Source organism: Drosophila nasuta, chromosome 2L (assembly GCF_023558535.2).
Source record: "Drosophila nasuta strain 15112-1781.00 chromosome 2L, ASM2355853v1, whole genome shotgun sequence".
Taxonomy (NCBI): Eukaryota; Metazoa; Arthropoda; class Insecta; order Diptera; family Drosophilidae; genus Drosophila; species Drosophila nasuta.
Window position 1 is genome coordinate 11,322,392 of NC_083455.1, and position 19,825 is coordinate 11,342,216.

At 38.1% G+C, this 19,825-nt stretch overlaps 8 protein-coding genes across 13 annotated transcripts; all 8 read left to right on the plus strand.

Annotated features, from left to right (window-relative positions):
• Positions 1-1,314: 1,314 nt before the first annotated feature.
• LOC132796822 (lactosylceramide 4-alpha-galactosyltransferase-like) lies at positions 1,315-2,616 on the plus strand. Its single transcript, XM_060808136.1, has 2 exons — positions 1,315-1,860; positions 1,916-2,616. The coding sequence occupies exons 1-2, from the start codon at positions 1,418-1,420 to the stop codon at positions 2,454-2,456; spliced, it is 984 nt and encodes a 327-aa protein (XP_060664119.1). The 5' UTR covers positions 1,315-1,417; the 3' UTR covers positions 2,457-2,616.
• A 242-nt stretch (positions 2,617-2,858) lies between these two features.
• Positions 2,859-4,199, plus strand: LOC132798260 (lactosylceramide 4-alpha-galactosyltransferase-like). Its single transcript, XM_060810050.1, has 2 exons — positions 2,859-3,408; positions 3,463-4,199. The coding sequence occupies exons 1-2, from the start codon at positions 2,867-2,869 to the stop codon at positions 4,040-4,042; spliced, it is 1,122 nt and encodes a 373-aa protein (XP_060666033.1). The 5' UTR covers positions 2,859-2,866; the 3' UTR covers positions 4,043-4,199.
• A 426-nt stretch (positions 4,200-4,625) lies between these two features.
• Positions 4,626-6,382, plus strand: LOC132798135 (lactosylceramide 4-alpha-galactosyltransferase-like). The gene is made up of 3 exons (XM_060809871.1): positions 4,626-5,183; positions 5,310-5,896; positions 5,967-6,382. The coding sequence occupies exons 1-2, from the start codon at positions 4,636-4,638 to the stop codon at positions 5,893-5,895; spliced, it is 1,134 nt and encodes a 377-aa protein (XP_060665854.1). The 5' UTR covers positions 4,626-4,635; the 3' UTR covers position 5,896; positions 5,967-6,382.
• A 509-nt stretch (positions 6,383-6,891) lies between these two features.
• LOC132786069 (lactosylceramide 4-alpha-galactosyltransferase-like) lies at positions 6,892-8,588 on the plus strand. Its single transcript, XM_060792458.1, has 2 exons — positions 6,892-7,307; positions 8,006-8,588. Exons 1-2 carry the CDS (start codon positions 6,892-6,894, stop codon positions 8,586-8,588), a joined length of 999 nt encoding a protein of 332 aa, XP_060648441.1.
• A 146-nt stretch (positions 8,589-8,734) lies between these two features.
• LOC132789059 (lactosylceramide 4-alpha-galactosyltransferase-like) lies at positions 8,735-11,417 on the plus strand. 5 transcript variants are annotated; one of them, XM_060796817.1, is made up of 3 exons: positions 8,735-9,873; positions 10,583-11,199; positions 11,251-11,417. In XM_060796817.1, exons 1-2 carry the CDS (start codon positions 9,278-9,280, stop codon positions 11,163-11,165), a joined length of 1,179 nt encoding a protein of 392 aa, XP_060652800.1. In that variant the 5' UTR covers positions 8,735-9,277; the 3' UTR covers positions 11,166-11,199; positions 11,251-11,417. The 5 variants fall into 5 exon arrangements, with proteins under 5 accessions (XP_060652800.1, XP_060652827.1, XP_060652810.1 ...); XM_060796844.1 differs by having other exon boundaries at positions 11,254-11,417; XM_060796827.1 differs by having other exon boundaries at positions 8,735-8,914; positions 8,961-9,873; positions 10,583-11,417.
• A 626-nt stretch (positions 11,418-12,043) lies between these two features.
• On the plus strand, positions 12,044-13,624 carry LOC132789046 (lactosylceramide 4-alpha-galactosyltransferase-like). Of its 2 annotated transcripts, XM_060796790.1 has the most exons (3): positions 12,044-12,219; positions 12,285-12,902; positions 12,969-13,624. In XM_060796790.1, the coding sequence occupies exons 2-3, from the start codon at positions 12,301-12,303 to the stop codon at positions 13,549-13,551; spliced, it is 1,185 nt and encodes a 394-aa protein (XP_060652773.1). In that variant the 5' UTR covers positions 12,044-12,219; positions 12,285-12,300; the 3' UTR covers positions 13,552-13,624. The 2 variants fall into 2 exon arrangements, with proteins under 2 accessions (XP_060652773.1, XP_060652781.1); XM_060796798.1 differs by having other exon boundaries at positions 12,044-12,902.
• A 110-nt stretch (positions 13,625-13,734) lies between these two features.
• Positions 13,735-16,098, plus strand: LOC132789093 (lactosylceramide 4-alpha-galactosyltransferase-like). The gene is made up of 3 exons (XM_060796866.1): positions 13,735-14,289; positions 14,835-15,458; positions 15,514-16,098. The coding sequence occupies exons 2-3, from the start codon at positions 14,914-14,916 to the stop codon at positions 16,094-16,096; spliced, it is 1,128 nt and encodes a 375-aa protein (XP_060652849.1). The 5' UTR covers positions 13,735-14,289; positions 14,835-14,913; the 3' UTR covers positions 16,097-16,098.
• Positions 16,099-17,287: 1,189 nt separating this feature from the next.
• Positions 17,288-18,504, plus strand: LOC132789084 (lactosylceramide 4-alpha-galactosyltransferase-like). The gene is made up of 2 exons (XM_060796856.1): positions 17,288-17,841; positions 17,897-18,504. Exons 1-2 carry the CDS (start codon positions 17,288-17,290, stop codon positions 18,480-18,482), a joined length of 1,140 nt encoding a protein of 379 aa, XP_060652839.1. The 3' UTR covers positions 18,483-18,504.
• The last annotated feature ends 1,321 nt before the right edge of the window (positions 18,505-19,825 follow it).

The window sequence follows — 19,825 nt, forward strand, 5'->3', positions numbered from 1 at the left end:
TTATGGGGCCTTCGTCTGCTTGTTCCATACGTTTCCTCTCTATGGGTAGCAGGTATAAAAATCGAACAATGAGTCGCAATAACTCTTTAGAAAGTTGAACCACACTTAGTGTGTTAGATACACATGAAGTCGAACTGTGTAAATGGGCAGCTGATTAAACATTAATTATTTTCAGTATGTTGGTCAAAGAGTTACAAGTTTTTACTCACTTAAAGTTTTAGTTGCATAACTTCACCTAAATTGCAAAGACATGTTTCACGAACCTGTGAAATTGCGTGGTGTAAACTAGCTTAAATAGCTGTTACATTTTTTTAATTTTTCTCAAGTTGAAGCCCATACCATTTTAGAACTTTCAATATGTTAAGAAACTTTGCCACTAATGAATTTGCATCAGTATTACTTGGATGTTTTGTCAGCCAATGAATAACATGCTCTAGTGGATGTACTACTCTCAGAGGTTAAACCAACTCTATTGCATTGAATGCTGTCTTCCATAATCCAAAATTTACCAACGTTTGTTTTGTTTGCTAATCTAAAAGATGTATGTAGATCCGAAAAATACTTATGCTTAACTTATAAGGAACTACAAAAGCAAGTCAACATTTCTGACAAGTGAACATCATATACGAATTGGGATGTGGATCGTCAGGGAAAATAAGTTAACGCTACCATCTCATGTTATTTATCTCACAGTTTTAAACCATAGTACACATCTGATTTACTTCGTTTGTTGGCTTTGCATAACTTTGGAGGCCTCTTTGGACATGGACATGGTTGTTTTAAAAAGCTTGAAAATGTGCCACTAAACTACGTGGAAATCGAAATCTGTGGGAATCCAACCAATGGAGTGATAATATTTTACGGCATATGGTTATTCGTAAAATGGACATTTGGTAATTACTCTGTGGATCGAAAGCCGGGAAGTAAATGATGAATAATCCAAAACGTTGCCATAGGTTTAGTATTTTAGTATTTTTGTTCCAAGCGCTTTTTATATGATACGAGATAGTCGATATTTCTTTAACTTCATGTTACTGAGTAATGTCATGAGACAGACAACGAGCTCCTATCTAATACAAACACATAATAGCGCTTCATGCTCAAGAAAATTTCTCAATGTTCTATGCAGCAACTGATAAATTTTTCTCAGATAGGATTGTTAAAATTTTTTCTAAAATATTTTCTCATACGGAGTAATATTTAGTTTATTACATGATGCAGCTGAACAAATATTAAAAAAGTACTCAATGCGATAGCCAACACCAAGTATATTTCCTTCATAGTGATAGTTCATTATTTTTATTGCAACGACATGCATCTTCATTGGCGGAGCTTGCTAACACATTTTCTGTTCTATGCACGAAGTCTATTGATTCCCATACTGATATTTCATGGACTGGAATTTATTGTACTCATCATGTTCACAATCTTCGAAGAAGGTCCTATAAACCGATGCTATATAGATGGAGTGCCGCCATTTGAGATGAATGCTCTAAACTTAAACCCAGCCATAGACCCCACAAGTCTAGAGGACATTATACTATCAGATGTTAAACCTCCACCAGGACGAGCTATATTCTTCCCTGAAATCCGATGTCATCCTGGAGATGTGCATCGTATACTCCAATTGACAGCAAGACAAGCGTGCGCTATTGAATCGGCGGCATTGCACAATCCACATTTTCAGGTGTTTGTTTTATTTGAAAGTCCCACTCATATGCCAGTTGGCGAAACGTTCCCTTTACTCGATGCCATACAAAGCTATAGGAATGTGCATTTTAGGCAATTGAATATCTGGAGCTTTGCAGACGGCACTCCAATCGAAGATTGGGCTAAAAAGGCCGAGCTGCTTCACTCAAGGTATGTTTTATTACAACAACTTTTATTAAGTATTTTTATGGATTATTTCTGTTAGCTTTCAGTCGCAATACACATTGGATTTACTGCGCTTCTTGACTCTTTATCACTTTGGCGGCATCTACCTGAGCATGGATTCCATTGTCTTGCGATCATTGGAGAACTTGACACTAAACTATGTTGGGGCCCATGATAATCAGAGTTTGGGAAATGCGGTTTTTAGCCTTAAGCCCAGAGGCTCTGGTCATGAGTTTGCCAAACTATTTTTGCGCGAGTTTCAGAAAAGTTACCATGCCAAGAGCAATGAGCAGACTCTTATTAACCGCACGATGCAAAAAATTTGTGGAACCCTTTCTATTAAAGAAATGCAAAAAGATGCTCATCGATGTCATGGATTTAAGGTATTCAATCCGAATACTTTTTTTGCTGTTAGCGACGAGAGCAACGTATTCGAGGAAGCCAAAGATTCGTATATAATACATCAATGGAGCGCTGACTCTAATAAATGCCAGCTTAAGGCTGACTTTAGAAATACTTTTGCACAATTTGCGAAGAAGTATTGTCCAAGGGTCTACAAAGTAAATAGAGAATTATTTTAAAGTGATAAGCGATAATAATCAAATGTTTTAAATTCTTGAATAAATTGCTAGATTATGATATTGAAGAAAGTGTAAAATAAAAAAGGAAATATATCAATTGTTTGGCTACGACAGCTAAAGTCTCCACGATAATTAAATGTGTTTAATTCGTGAGTAAATTACTAGATTATGCTATTGTAAAAAGTGTAAAACAAAAAAGGAAATATATCAATTGTTTGGCTACAACAGCTAAAGTCTCCACGTGCATGAATTATTTATTTAAAGATGGTTATTGCACCAGCTGGATGTGCATATTTGAGATTACTTAACCTACTAAACCAATTGTGCTAATATGTTCTCTCTTCTGCACCTGCCACTTCTGTCTGACGATATTTGGTTCAGTTGCTTAACAACACTCGGATTGCATCAACATGTTTCAACGTCGTAAATCTATTCGCACTCGCCTTATGAACAGTGCCAAATATCTAATGCTACCGTTTTTGGTGATTAATGCGTGTATTATAATCACAATGATTCGATACACAGCGAAGAAGCCAATTAAATATAATACCTGTTACATGGATGCAATCTCTTTGGCTATGCAAAATCGCACGCCCATTGAAGATGGCGGGCCAATTCCACTTGAGGATGTGCTGCTTTCGGAAGATCAGCCAACGCCGGGAGAATCGATATTCTTCTTGGAGACCACCTGTCCGTGCTCCGATCCCAAATATTATATGTTAAATCTGGCATCACGAGAAGCTTGCGCTATAGAATCGGCTGCATTGCATAATCCATCGATGAATATTTTTGTGCTCTTCGCCTGTGCAAACTCTCGACAACAAGTTGATCCTACAACCGAAGCAATTCTGAGCTACAGCAATGTGAAGCTGCGTCGTGTTAATCTCTGGCAATTAGCGAAAAATACTTCGATACATGATTGGATCTCAAAGGACGAACTTTTTCGCTCCAGGTCTGAAGTAAATGAAATTGTTTTGACTTAATTCTAATATCTAAAGTTCATTAGATTTCTGATGGTTAACCTCTCTGATCTCTTGCGCCTATTGACTCTATATCGCTTTGGAGGCATCTACATGGACATGGATGTTGTCGTCTTGCGGAGCTTCGAGAATGAGCCGCCAAATTTTGTGGGTGCCGAGTCAAAGGTCAAAATTGGAAACAGTATTCTACGACTAGAGCCCAAGGGCTTTGGACATAAGATAATCGAGTACTTCTTGCTTGACTATCAAATGAACTATAACGGCGATATTTGGGCCGTTAATGGACCCGTTAGTTTGTCTCGCGTTATGTCGTACATTTGTAATACGAATAACATTACCGTTATGCAGTCGGATCAACGTCGTTGTCAAGGCATTAAGGTGTTCCGAAGCAGTGACTTTTATGCGATTTCCGACTGGGCGTATTTCTTTGAACCGGAATTTGCAAATGAAACGATGGAACTACTAAAGAACTCATATGCGGCACATTTATGGGGTCATATTAGCACCCAGCGCGATCTTAGGGTTAATTCTAATTCAGCTTATATACAGTTGGCGACTCAAAATTGCCCCAAAGTTTTAGCTGCGGCGCGAAAATGGTTTGATTAATCTAAGTGAATATTATAATTAAAATGTAAGCTGCACTATATATGATAATTTGAGTACTTTGCAGTTTAGTACTAACTTGGTCTTGAGATTTTAAGACCTGACTCTTAACCACTTACCGATTACGAAATTTGCCAACTGATGGAGAAACCTCAACTAAAAATACAATCAATATTTAGAATTTCATTTGCCGAATTTTGTATTGACTGAGGGATAATATAATATAACAATTTCTCTAAAATTTCATTTATTTACTGAGGGATAATATAATATAACAATTTCTCTAGAGTTTTCATTTATTTACTGAGGGATACTATAATATAACAATTTTTCAAGAATTCCATTTGCCAAATTTTTTATTTACTGAGGTATAATATAATATAACAATTTTTCTAAGATCGCTCAAAGCTTAACAGAATTCGCATCTTAAGAAATTGCGTCAATGAGCAATTACAAGAATACCAGTTCAACACACACCAGTTGAGTTAATATTTGTAGTCTTATTGAGCAGTTATAGTATAGTATTTTTTTCTATGCTTAAGTTGAAAACTTCGCATATGCGTTAGCTTCAGTACTCTCCCAACATTCGTAACAACATGTTGCAATGCCAAAGATCCATTCGTGCTTTTCTCTTAAACAGCGGCAAAATTCTACTACTTCCGGTTTTATTAATTAACGTGTTCATAATCGTCTTTATGCTCATTCGCATAGAGAAGTCAATAGTACATGTGAAAAACTGTTATAAGGAAGCGGTTACTAATGGCCTGAGTTCCGTGAACTGGACTTCAATTGATGGAGCTGGACCATCTCCCCTAGAGAATGTATTATTTGCGGAAAAAAAACCGCGCCCGGGTCGCACGATATTCTTCTTGGAGACTAATTGTGTCTGTGCAGATCCGCAATATAATTTGCTCGCTCTGAGGTCACGACAGGCTTGTACAATTGAATCGGCTGCACTACATTATCCAGATTTAGATGTTTTTGTTCTCTCGGTGTGTTCAAGTTACCGGAAACCAAGCGATCCAATAATCAACACGCTTCTCAGCTATACGAATGTTCATATACGTCGAGTTAATTTGTGGCAATTTTCAGCAGAGACTCCAGTCGAGAATTGGATCAGGAGGGAAAATCTATTTGACTCAAGGTTCGCATTGAATTTGAAATAATATATAATAATGTGCTTAAAGTGAAATTAATTTTTTATGCAGTTAGCCACATTTTTCAGTACAATATTTAGCTAATCTTGGTTTTTATATGTCTCACTTACCAGATATCTGATGAACAATATATCCAATCTGCTTCGCTTGTTGGTTCTATATCGTTATGGTGGCCTTTATTTGGACATGGATATGTTAGTGCTGCGCAGGTTTGAGAATGAATCGATAAATTTTTTGGGTGCTGAACCCAATTTCAGTGTTGGGAATAGTGTTATCGGACTTAAGCCATACGGATTTGGACGCAAGCTTGCCGAACTATTCCTGCTGGACTTTCAAAGAAATTATAATGGCAACATCTGGGCCCAAAATGGACCCAGAAGTGTGTCCAGAGTGATGTCATATGTTTGCAACACAAACAACATTACTGTAATGCAGCAGGATCTTCTTCGTTGCCAAGGAATTAAGATTTTCCCAGTGAAAGACTTTTATGAAATTGCCGGTCATGAGTTGCAGTATTTCTTCGACCCAAAGTTTGCGAATGCAACAATGAAGCGATTACAGAATTCATATTTGACACATATATGGAATCACCAAAGTTCAATGAAACCCCTTAAAGTTGATTCTGAAGCCGGCTACATTCAGTTGGCAGCTCAACATTGCCCTGCAGTTTTAAAAGTCACTGAAAAGTGGTTCAATTAATGTAAGTAATAATTATTATTATCATTAAAAGACTTAATATATATTTATGACATGAAATATATTTCTTACAGCCTCAATGGAACTTCTTAATGCTTTTTCTCCCTTCTGTATTGAGTTCGTTCATTTAATAGAATATACTGCTGCCAGTCCGAATACAGTACCTGAAGAATTTAGTCGAACAGATATCATTCAAAGATAATTCATATCATAAGAAAACGAAATGTTTACCAAATTGTATGTAAATTGATTTTAGATAAGAAGTTCAAATACTTATGTTGTGTATTGTATATGTATATCTGGATACATTCTAGTTAACACAGCTGTTTCAAGTTCTTATATAGTTCCGCTATAAGTATGAATATTTAAGAAAGTTGAATTGCGATTTTAGTATGTAAACTATGTGTAAAATAAACTTTATATAGAGTGATCTATACAAACGTATACCCTCAATCATACATTTGTTAGAAATATAACTACTGACCACTAATGAAAGAAACAGACACATTAAACAAATTACATGTTTTTCTCTTAGTCCTGAAAAATTTTCCTATCTAATGAACTTTAGCTTAATGTACATGGCTGACCTCATAAAATAGATTATGTTAGAAGCAAGCTCAAGGTTCAAAGAAATTCACTTTCGATATTTCGAAAGTTATTATGCTCTTATATCTCATGGGTACGGTCATAGAAAAGTCGACCTGTTGATAACAAAAAGACAGTGCAGATATGCTGAGCATGTTCCCAAAAGAAGACCCGATACGACTATGATTGTCGTCTGAGGTTGGCGAACGATGTTAAAATTTGTAGGAGCATATAAAACTTGCGGATGAGCAACAAATGTTCACTACTCTAATTAGGCTTGAGCACCCAAGTTATACAGTCTTCCGCCTCAGTATGTTTCAAACCCAAATAAAGTTACCAATTCTACAACGAATATTATTCTGCCTGATTGCCGGTGGGATAATGTGGTTATTTGTGGCATCCCCAACCGATGACATGCCTGCCAATTTTAAGCCATTTCCATGTTTTATGGATGCAGACGCAGACAACACAGATGATAGCATCATAAGACTGGAGGATGTGCTCCGTGCAGATGTAAAACCGATGCAAGGGAAAAACATATTCTTCCACGAGACGAGTTGTCATCCGCCAGGATCGAAGTACATAATGAACTTGACAGCCAGACAGGCGTGTTCCATTGAATCGGCAGCATTGCACAATCCAAACTTTGAGGTATTTGTTCTCTTTGCGAGTCCCACCTATCTACCCGGAGCTGAAAGGCCGAAGTTACCACTGATTGAGGCTCTTCAAAGCTACAAGAATGTACATTTTCGTCAATTAAATATTTGGCGTTATGCGAAGGACACTCCAATCGAGGAGTGGATCAACAAAGGACTACTTTTTGAATCAAGGTAGGAGTGGATGCATTATCAACAACTTTTACGCTCTCATTATGCCTACTTCGCATAACATATATTTGAAATCAGACTCAGATTATACTTAGCCGTTTATCATTATGTAAAAAGTAGGCAGGCTACAGTCGCGTGTGCTCGACTGTGAGATACCCGCATTTTAAGTAAAAGCAATACAGTGCGGTATTATTCTTAAACTATACCAAATAATATATTCGTAATATACCAAACAGGTCAAATATATCAGATTGTCAACTAAAGCAACTAAGACCCGATTGCAGCAAGCGTAATTTACCATAAAGAAGTATTTCTCAAATAACTTTTACAATTTTTATCCAATCGCAGTCAATTTTCAGGAATCATAAATAGTTTCTATTATCAATATCAAAATTTCTTCAAAATTACGTTTGTTATTCGATGTTTGTCTAGTTGTGGGGGAGGAAGTGAGCTTTATAAACATTTTAAACCAACTTGATCTGCGTGCAAGCATTACCAGTGCTGTTGAAAAAAAGTTATGCCACCTATAGTCTCTGAGATCTGAGTGTTCATACGGACAGACAGACAGACGGACGGACGCTCGGAGAAGCCTCCTTCTGCCATACATTTTCTGGAGGCTCAAAGTTATAATACCCTTCTTCTAGGTATAATTTCCGACATTACATCTCATTATTAATTAACTTGTTTCACATCTGCATTAGCTATTTAAAGGAACACACCTCGGATTTTCTGCGTATATTGAGCCTCTATCGCTATGGCGGTATCTACTTGGACATTGATGTTGTAGTATTGCGTAGCATGGAAAATATTCCATTGAACTATGTGGGAGCAGAGACTCCTGATGCGCTATGCGGTGCAGTCTTTAGTCTGGATTCCACGGGCACAGGTCACGATATTTCCGAACTATGTTTGAAAGATTTTCAAGAAAATTTCAATGGACAACAGTACATCACAAATGGACCTAGTTTAGTGATGCGAGTGACCAAAAAAATATGCAACTCAACATCGATACAAGAAATTGTGGCAGAGCAAAGAAATTGTAACGGATTTCAAGTATTCAATACGACGGCATTTTATCCGATTCCTTGGCCATCATGGCGACGATTCGTTGAACCTCAATATCTCAATGAAACATTAGAACAGACAAAGGATTCGTATTTAATACATTTGTGGAATAAGGTGTCGAAGGAACGGAAATTCAAAAAGGGCGATGACACTGCCTACGGAAAGTATGCGCAAGAACACTGTCCCAAGGTCAATGCGGCAGCTGACGAATACTTTTAAATATCTATAAGTGGTACCGAGTATTCTTAATTGTGAAAATATTTATAAGCTATGTATTATAATCATAATTACAGTTGTTACTACCTAAAAAATACTTACGACGAGAAGTAGGCCGGCATATATTATTTGACAATTTCTCACCTCAAATGGTTGTTTAAAATCAAACGTTACATTTATTTTCACAATGTATTAGCAATGTAAACATATCTTCAATTTAGATAATAAGTTCAAATACATAAGTGGTGCATTGTCCAAACACAGTGTATATAGCTGGATACATTCTAGTTAACACAGCTGTTTCAAGTTTTTATATAGTTTCGCAATAAGTAGGAATATTACTGAATCTTGAACCACGTTAACATATTTAAATAGCTGTAATCTATGTATACAAACGGATTCGTACACTTATATACTATCTATAAGAACAACAGACCTGCCAACTCAAAAAAAAAGAACTAGCTCTAAATGTTCAGCCCGCAATGCTGAAATTTAACTCAACTCTTTACATTTTGGACAATGTATATTCCATGAATACTGGCCATAGTGTTCCTTCTGATAAGAAAAATACATTGATGGAAATGAAGATACGCTGAGCATGTTCGCAAAAGAAAAAGACTCGATACCAGCCGAAGGTTGTCGTACGATGTTATAATGTATAGTGGCATTAAAAACAAACGAACGAACCGCACATGTTCATTACTCTAAATGAGCTCGAGTTCCCAAGTCATATAGTCTTCCGCCTCAGTATGTTTCAAACCCCGATAAAATTACCAGTGTTCCTACCAAAAATTCTACAACGACTATTATTCTGCCTCATGGCCGGTGGGTTAATGTTGTTATTTGTGGCATCCCCAACCGAGGACAATGACATGCCTGCCAACTTTAAGCCGTTTCCATGTTTTATGGATGCAGACGATGACAACACAGATGATAGCATCATAAGACTGGAGGATGTGCTCCGTGCAGATGTAAAACCCACGCAAGGGAAAAACATATTCTTCCACGAGACGAGTTGTCATCCGCCAGGATCGAAGTACATCATGAACTTGACAGCCAGACAGGCGTGTTCCATTGAATCGGCAGCATTGCACAATCCAAACTTTGAGGTATTTGTGCTCTTTGCAAGTCCCACCTATCTACCCGGAGCTGAAAGGCCGAAGTTACCACTGATTGAGGCTCTTCAAAGCTACGAGAATGTGCATTTGCGTCAATTGAATATTTGGCGCTATTCGAAGGGCACACCAGCCGAGGAATGGGTCAATAAAGGAGATCTATTTGATTCAAGGTAGGAATAAATATCAACAACTTTTACGTTTTCATTATACCCTCTACGCATTGTTGAACCATGTAACATAAAGGTATATAATCAAAATCAATTCTAGAGATTACATTAGCCGTGTCCGTGTCCAAACGTGTTCCGTTTACATCATAATTAAATTGAGACCAGATAGATCACTTCAATATTTTACATTTCACATAGTCACATTTATGGTAGATTTCTGTCTGTCTATGGTATAGTATAGTGTATAGTGGAGTGTGGGAAATACATTTGTATGCACATATTTTCCTAATTAGAGTCAACCACAATAATGATAATGAGTTCTGCATGTTCTGCTGCACGTCTTCCTGTCTGTTCTTCTAAGATACATTTATAATTATTTCAGTATGTTTAGATAAATAACAACTTTCGGTTTCTATAATAATGGGTAGACGGAAGTAATGTCGATAAGTGAAATTGAAAATAAAAATGCTTTTGCTTTCATTTTTATATTTAGCGGATGCGCACCAAGTTTTTTTGATTCAAAACAATTGTTCAATATTCAATAAAAGGTGTACCTTAATGTTATATTAATATTAAACCAACATTTGCGTAAGTAAAACACTCGAATATTGTCATTCATAATAATTTTTTTTTAATTTTTTAACAATCCTTAATGAGCAGTTATATGCAATTGCAATTAATCAATAAATAACTTGATTCACATCTCATTTAGCTATTTAAAGGAACACGTCTCGGATTATCTGCGTATGCTGAGTCTCTATCGCTTTGGCGGAGTCTACTTGGACATTGATGTTGTCGTATTGCGTAGCATGGAAAATATTCCATTGAACTATGTGGGAGCAGAGGAGCCTGGTGCGCTATGCAATGCAGTCTTTAGTCTGGATTCCACGGGCATAGGACACGAGATTGCCGAACTATGCTTAAAAGACTTTCAAGAAAATTTCAATGGACAAGGCTACATCTCTAATGGGCCCAGTTTAGTTATGGGAGTGACAAAAAAAGTTTGCAACTCCACATCGATCGAGGAAATTGTGGCAGAGCAGAGAAATTGTAATGGATTCCAAGTATTCAATACGACGGCATTTTATCCGATTCCTTGGCCAGCATGGCGTCGATTCGTTGAGCCGCAATATCTCAATGAAACATTAGAACAGACAAAGGATTCGTATTTAATACATTTGTGGAATAAGGTGTCATATGAGATGAAATTTAAAAAGGGCGATGACACTGCCTACGGAAAGTATGCGCAAGAACACTGTCCCAAGGTCAATGCGGCAGCTGACGAATACTTTTAAATATCTATAAGTGCCGAATATTCTTAATTGTGTGGTAGGCATAGAAAATAATTGTAAGCTATGTATTAATTAATAATAATTACAGTAGTTACTAAGTAGGAAAACACTTATGACCAGCAGTAGAAGTTCAAACGTAGCCGGCAAATATAATATTATTTGACAACTTCTCACCTTAAATGGCCATTGTCATTAATTAATTAATTTATCCTAATTTCCCTATTTTAAAATGTCTAATCGTTTGCAATGGTGACACATTTTACTTTTGACTAAAGTAAATAACTATTCAGGTATTTAATGTCCATTAAGAACTCAAGTTTATTAGTTTTGCGCGCATTGCAAGTTAAGCTTATACACGCCATACATTTTACTCCTAACACTGTTAACTCAATAGCTCTGTTAACTCCACACGCAAATGTTACAGTATTCATCACGGGAACTGTGACTTTGTTCACTAAAATACTAATGTGAAATTTGTATGAAGAGACTTAAACCTTTCTGTAATGAATATATTATTATTATTACACACCCATTGTTGAAATTATAAATATGTATTGAATACATGGTATTTTTTAATATACTAATCTGAGCTGCAAGCAGCTGATTCTGTTATGTAGCACAGCTGTTCAACTTGCATCAAACAGTTTTGTTGCATATCTTTGATCTGCGTTTAAAATTAACTAATAGTGCTATTTAAATAATAATTTTAATAAAAATTAATGATTGCAAAATGTACTTCACGAACAGAAAATTGTCGTTACAAATGTATTACAGCAACCTTGAATTGCAGGCTGTTAATTACATTCCATAAAAATGTAACCATTACATTGCACTGTTCGATTGCAGCTAGTGTGTGTGTGTGTGTGTGTGTATGTGATTGTGTTTGTATTTTCAGTTGTGTGCTTGCGGCTGTGTATATTTATTTGTTTAGCATACATTTGCATATTTAGATGATTGCTTTTCTTTTGTTGCCGCCTAATAATGTTGTTATTTATTCAGCTATATTTTATGATGACATTAACTGCCAATGAATAAGCTACTGTCTTTAAATCACTGAGTGAGCATAATCTCATAACAACAAACCCCGCTTTTGTTTATTTCAAATACATACATTTGCGGCAGCATCATCATTATCATCATGTTATGGCGCCTGAACTTGTTATTAGCGCGTCTGCTACATTATGGACGATTTCGTCTGCTTCTTTCGACGCTTATACTGTTGCTTTTACTTGGCATCTTACTGACTTATCGCTGGCGAACTGATGCTCAGCTTTGTTTTATGGAAACGCCAGCAGCCCAACAGCAACAGCCAGTGAATATGCCCAAAATACTTGATGATGTGCTGGTTACTGAACCACTGCCTACTCCGGGTCGCAGCATCTTCTTTCACGAGACCAGCTGCCATCGACCGAAACGCAAAAGACCGCGTCCTGGGCAGAAGAGTACAGAGATGCAGTACAACATGTTGCAATTGACGGCGAGACAAGCGTGTGCCATTGAATCCGCTGCACTGCATAATCCCAATTTCCAGATCTTTGTCCTGTTTGCCGGTCCCACCTATCATTACTTTGGCAACAGTAGCAACGGGAGTGGAAGTGGAAGCAGCCAACGTTATCAGCCTTTAATCGATGCCATACTGAGCTATAGAAATGTGCAGCTGCGTCAGCTAAATTTATGGCGTTTTGCTAGCGGCACACCTGTTGAGAATTGGCTCAACGATGGTCCACTGTTCCGTTCCAGGTGAGTGAAGTTCTCCTTTTGCCGGTCAGCCTATTTTTACTAATCAGCATTTTTTCATTTGAGCAGCTTTCTCTCCTCACACATCTCTGATTTTCTGCGCTATTTGACTCTCTATCGCTATGGCGGTTTGCATCTGGACATGGATGTGGTGATGCTGCGCAGCATTGAAGACCTGCCACCCAATTATACGGGGGCCGAATCCAACATTCAATTGGCCGCTGGTGTTATGAACTTAGCGCCCAATGGATTTGGTCACGAAATCGCGGTTTCGTGCGTACAAGATTTTATGCGTAATTTCAATGGCAAAGATTTGGGCAACAATGGTGCGGATGTGATAACGCGTGTGACACAAAAATTATGCGGAACCAAAGATGTCAGCGTCATGCTGGATAATCGTAAGCGTTGTTTGGGCTTTAAAGTGTTCGAACGCAACGCCTTCTACGCAGTACCGTGGAAACGTTGGCGACACTTTTTCGAACCGCAGTTGCTCGAACAAACGCTTGCACACACTAAGGATTCTATTGTGGTAAATTTGTGGAACAAACATTCAAAACAACAAGTAATTAAAGTCGGTTCAAGTACCGCATATGGTAAATACGCAGAACAGCACTGCCCACGATCGTATGCGGCAGCTGGTGAATATTTCTAAGTGATCAATTAGATCTACTCTATACCAGAGATCAAACAAAAAGAGCGCACAGTGAGAGAGCCATAGAGAAAAAGAGAGCGGGTGCTCTTTTCTATTTGTTACATACATATTAGACTCGCCCACGTTCCAAATATGAATCAAAACAAATGCTCAATTTAGCAATACCTCGTTTTTGGGGCGATAAAACAAAAAATTTGACGTATAACACGAGCAACATTTTTGTTATGCAAATTTTCTCATTAGGTTAGTAGAAATAAGAACGAAACCTACGAACAACCCAATTCAAATATGATATAATATTTGTAATACTTATGTATGTATGTATGTGTAATAGTATAAGAAAAATTTTTGGTGTCGGCTAGTCGACTTTTGAGTACCCTTGCAGAATCTGCAAAAAATAGTAAAAATCATTTGTATACAAAACTCTTGTGAAATTCATTAAGTTTTTCTTAAATACATATGATAAATTATTTTCATTTAGATGGTACTCGAAATGCCACATATAATATTAATGTTCTGGGATTTTGCAGTATTTTTTGGTGCGTTTTTTCATTACATGACCGTTAGGCGCGCAAAAATACCGCTAAGTAAAAATGCTGGTATTAAATGACGTCAAGCGTGTCTCAATTGGTGGTTGTTAAGCGAGGTGTAGTAGATAGTAAGGAGTAGCTGGGAAAAAAAGTTGGCAACATGAAGTGCAAATATACAATGGAAGCGAGCACAAAAACAAAGTATAATGTACGTATTTTTCGCAAAACAAACGTTCTTATTTCAATTGCAAGTGTTTGTGGTGGTTATCTGCTATGATTTACTTATTTAAATTAACTCCGACAAGTTGCTCTAAGAGATAGCGTCGCAAGCGTAGTTTTTTTTGTTAGTTTGATAGAAAATTAAAAGTCGCGTTTCCTTTAGTTCTCAACCGAGATTAATTGTGACTGCTGTCCCATTAAATGGAATTCGAAATGTTAATTGCTAGGTCAGCAAGAGAGTGTTCAAATACTTATGAGAAATAGTGAGAGAGCGATCGCGAGTACAATAACAAATGTATGCAAATGTAAACACTCTATAAGTATAATGAATGCCAGTGTTCACTATCGCATTACCCAGCAAATAATTGATCTTTTTAAAGTATGCGGGTTTGAATTTTATGTAGAAATATTTCAGAATCTTAAATTACTTCCTCTAAATAATATTTGCTTATCAGCGGAAAATAGATTATTTTTGTGGCAACCGCGCAAACATCTTAATAAGACCCTCCCTTTTATACACTGTATGTTTTACAGGGTAACTGAACCATTTTGATCTGCGTCAATCGCCCATTCGGTTTAGTATCGTGGCGGTCTTGTCCGCATTCATATCGAGATGACCCTGATTCCACGTGTGTATTCCACCCGTCACTTGCGTGTCGCGTTGTACACGCTGTGTGCGATCTTGACCATCATAATTTTAATCATAACATGCCACAAATGGCAGTTGGATGGAGAGCCCAATTTGCAGTGCTTCATGGACGTCGAGCCAACAAATCTCCCGATAGTAGCCGAAAACGAAGTGGAAAGTAATCTACCGAAGCCCTTGGGCGATGTGCTACTCACACAACCGCAACCCACACCAGGGCGCAGCATCTTCTTTCTGGAGACTAACTGCATATCAAGCACGAAACGTCATCCACTTGAGCTGAAAGCACGTCAGGCCTGCGCCATTGAGTCGGCGGCCAAACACAATCCCAACTTTCAGGTGTTTGTGCTCTTCGCCAGTCCCAGATATCAACAGAAGGAGGGCGAACAGCCGCTGATTGATGCCATATTGAGCTATCCCAATGTGCAGCTGCGACAGTTGAATCTAATGCGATTCGCTGTCGGCACACCCATTGAGGATTGGCTGAAGGATGGTAAACTCTTCAGATCGGAGTGAGTTTGCACCATATTCAATTTGCCTTCCCAACTAAAGATTGCATCTTTTTAGCTATCCCATCGTGCACATTTCGGATCTGTTGCGGTTGCTCACGCTATATCGCTTTGGTGGCATCTATTTGGATTTGGATGTGGTGCTGCTGCGTAGCCTGGAGCAAGTGCCTCTGAACTTTGCGGGCGCCGAGTCGGATACACATGTCGCGAATGGTGTGTTAAGCTTAGCACCCACTGACTTTGGTCATCAGCTTGCCGCATCGTGTCTGCGTGAGTTTCAGCAGCATTTCAATGGCGCTGATTGGGGCAACAATGGTCCGGGAGTCGTGACACGAATGGCCAAGAGGATTTGTAAAACGCAGAGCATTGAGGTGATGCAAACGGATCCAAAACGGTGCATGGGCTTTAAGGTCTTTAAGCGCTCCACATTCTACGAGGTGGGTTGGGTGGAATGGCGACACTTTTTTGAGCCACAATACATGGAGCAAACGCTACAGCGAACGAAGGATTCACTATTAATACATGTATGGAACAAACACTCCCATCAAATGCCAATCAAAGTCGGTTCGGAAACCGCCTATGGCAAGTATGCGGAACAAAATTGTCCCAAAGTGTATGCAGCCGCTGGGGAATACTTCTAAAGACTAGAAAAAATGTCACAAAATCGATCAGAAAAAGATCTCAAAATGTGTACTTCGCGTCTACTATTGAATACCTCATTAGGTAACATAGTTTGCTACTGAGAATACTTTTCTATCACGATTGTCATTCCAAGAAATAGACAGCTATAAGGAATGACATATACGCTGCTTACCAAACGAACAGGAAGTAAATACTTATAACATGTGAGTCATTTGTTGTAACTCGCCACATTCCAAAAAAAAAACAACGTCAAGTAGAGTGCCTTATATGAGCGTGCTCGACCTGAAGACATTCTATATGCCAAAGGAAAAGCTAGCAAATTAGCCATTTATTTATATTAATTGATGTAACTAATCCCATTCAAATAAGCTAAAGTACGCTAGAAGAACATGCTCGTCTGTAAGACGAGCTGTTGCCAAAGAAAGAGTTTAATGAATATGAAAACAAAAATAATTATAATTTCATGAAGAAACGATATGTGTGAGGAGCACATATGTTCCCTAATTTATATTTAGGTTGAAGAAAACTTAATGTTCAAACTTATTGATATTACTAATCTCATAAAAATAAGCAAAACTATACTAGAGAATATTTCTCGTCTGGGAGACTTGCTGCGGTTAAAAATAAAAATGAAAATGAAAACATAATCTTGGAAACAAATTGAGCAATGGACATAAATCGACTCCGACAATGCTTTCATCTATATTTAGAATGAGTTTACAACCGAAAACACTCGTTACAAAACTATTTAAGAGAATGCTTTTACACTTTTTATACGGCATACACTTTAAAGTGTTAACTGAATATATTTAAATGTTACCGATCCCATAGAGTATTTATGATTTTGTACAAAGACAACAGCTGAGACGTCAGTCTGTCTGTTCATCAATCTGATTAGCGTTATTTTTTTAGGTTCTAGGCAGACAAAGTTTGATTTAAAGTCTTCTCAGCGCAAAACGAGCTTAGTTTTAAAGACGATGATAAGAATTGTAGTAATTTATAACGAAACAGTTCTGAATTTAATACCGATCAGCAAATAAACATGAAAGTTGTTTAATTTTATGCACTAAATTGTTGCAGACGCCCTTCAGACACGCTTTTTCATCTACATGGTATTAATATTCACAATTGGCTATGCTCCAAAGTTTAAGAAGCCAGCTCAGCTGAGCACTAGCTGAAGTTACAACGAAATGACAGCACATCCAAAGCAACTGCTCGTGCAGCTCAAAAAACGAAGGTGGATAGTTCTTCTCCTGCTGATCATACTGCTTCTTGTATTCGCCATGAATCGTAATTATCGACAGCATCAGAATTTGACTCCAAAGTCTGCACAATGTTACCTGCCTGAGGATTATTCAAGAGATGATGCAATTTATCGGCTGCGTCCGCTCAACGCGCTGAAAGATCTGCTGCTGGAGGAAAGGCAGCCTCGATTTCGTCGGACCATCTTTTTTCTGGAGACGAGTTGCAGTATGCCGCCAAGATTTAAATATAACAAGCTGGAGCTGGCAGCGATGCAAGCTTGCGCCATTGAATCGGCTGCTCAACTTAATCCCAGCTACGATGTTTTTGTGCTCTATGCCAGTCCGTGGAATTATTTGCCAGACAAGAAGACAATGTCGCAACTTCTTGAGGTAACCTTGAGCAATCCCAATGTGTACTTGCGTTCGGTGAATCTTCAGAGCTTGGCAGTCGACACTCCAGTTGAGGATTGGCTCAAAAGTGCCGAGCTCTTCAAGTCACGGTGAGTTTGTAGGACATATCTTGGCTTCTTCAATTAAGCTTTTCTGTTTTCTTAGTAATCCGACTGAACACATCTCGTATCTGCTGCGTCTGCTGGTTCTCTATCGCTTTGGTGGCTTCTACGTGGACTTCGATGTGCTCTTCATGCGCACCTTGATGAATTTACTCGAGAATTTTCTTGGCGCCGAGAGTGAGCAGTCGCTAGCCAGCAGTCTTTTATCTTTGGCTCCCTCTGGCATTGGTCGTGAATTTATCAAAGAATGTCTACGCGACTTCCAGCAGCATTTCGATGCGAAAAATTGGCGAAAGAATGGAGATCAACTCATCAATCGTGTGGCAAGCAAGTTCTGTGGCACGCAGAATGTTTCTGCAATGCTCGACAATCGTTCAGGTTGTCGTGGCCTTCATATACACGATTGGTATGCGTTTTATGCTGTACAGCGGAGCTATGTACAGGACTTTTTTGATCCTGCACGCGTGGAGGAAACTCTCGAGCTAACGAACGGCTCGTATTTGGTGCATTTATGGAACAAGTTATCTTACGAGTTGCCTGTTAAATTCAACTCAGATACTGCCTATGGCAAGCTGGCGAAGCAATATTGTCCTAAGGTCTATGAGGCAATCAGCGAAAATTCTAATTAGAAAATAAACAAAGGATAAAATATTCCAAAGAATGTTTCTTCTTTCTTATAAATTTAGTTGATATTGCACCTAAGACTTGAGTTTGAATAGTCGCATCAGTTGAGCCTGCTCGATTGACAGATACGCCTACAATATTCAGAGTCTGATTGGAATAAATTGTTTAGGATATTATAAATCTAAAGTGGATCTGCCTCTAGATTAGTATATCACCTAAAGTGTGATTATCTGAGCTCGCATGTTACATATGTATATGGGAACGAGATGTTATCATCTGTATTCTATGGAAGGCTTGGGGCACGTTGATCGTTCCTGAGATGCTGCTTAATGAGTCAGAATATGGTGGCATACAACTAATAGATAACACTGAATACTTTGCATTCAAGTCTTCAATTCATGGCGTTGATTGGAGTCCTGACAAGGACTTTTTCAGGACGTTGAACTGACAAGGGACTCCGTCTTTATGCTGCATAATAAGTCGCATTAGCACAAAATACACAAACCTAACGTATACGTAATATGCCTAACTTTATTGTCCAAAAGCTTTTGCAAGTAACTAATAAATGTACTCCCCCACTCAAGGATGGCAAACTTCGACACTAATCTCAATCGAATAAGAGCTACACACACACTCAAAATCGTGTGGGTACTGCGAGTGTGAGTGATTGTCATACTCATGCCTTTCTTGCATTTGCCTATTCGGCACCGGATCATTTTAGACACTCGGTTGTGCTTCGATCATTTCTATGCCCGCTACCCATAGGTTAGAAGGGTATTACTTATAACTTTGTGCCGGCAGGAAATGAATGTAACAATTAGAAGGAGGCATCTCCGACCCTATAAAGTATTTATATTATTGATCAGCGTCAACAGCCGAGACGATCTAGTCATGTCCGTCTGTCTGTCTGTCCGTCCGTCCGTATGAACACCTAGATCTCAGAGACTATAAGAGATAGAGCTCTAATCGACAGCATTTGATATGTTTGCACGCAGATCAAGTTTGTTTCAAATTTTTGCCACGCCCCCTTCCGCCCCCGAAAATCAAAAAAAAGAATAACACGCATAATTTTAAAGCTAGAGTGTAGTAGTTATGATTCCTGGTTGCGATCAGATAAAAATTATGGAAGTTATTAAAGAAGTACTTTTGTATGGGCAAAAACGCCTACTTACTAGGGGTCTGAGTTGCTTTGGCTGATAATCTGGTATATTGTGCAGTCTATGGTATATGTTGAATGTGGTACTATATCGATATAGAAAAAAATATACAATTTGGTATATTTTTTATATTTTTGGTATATTTTGAATATAATACCGAAATATTTTGCTTTTATTCAAAATGGGTAGCG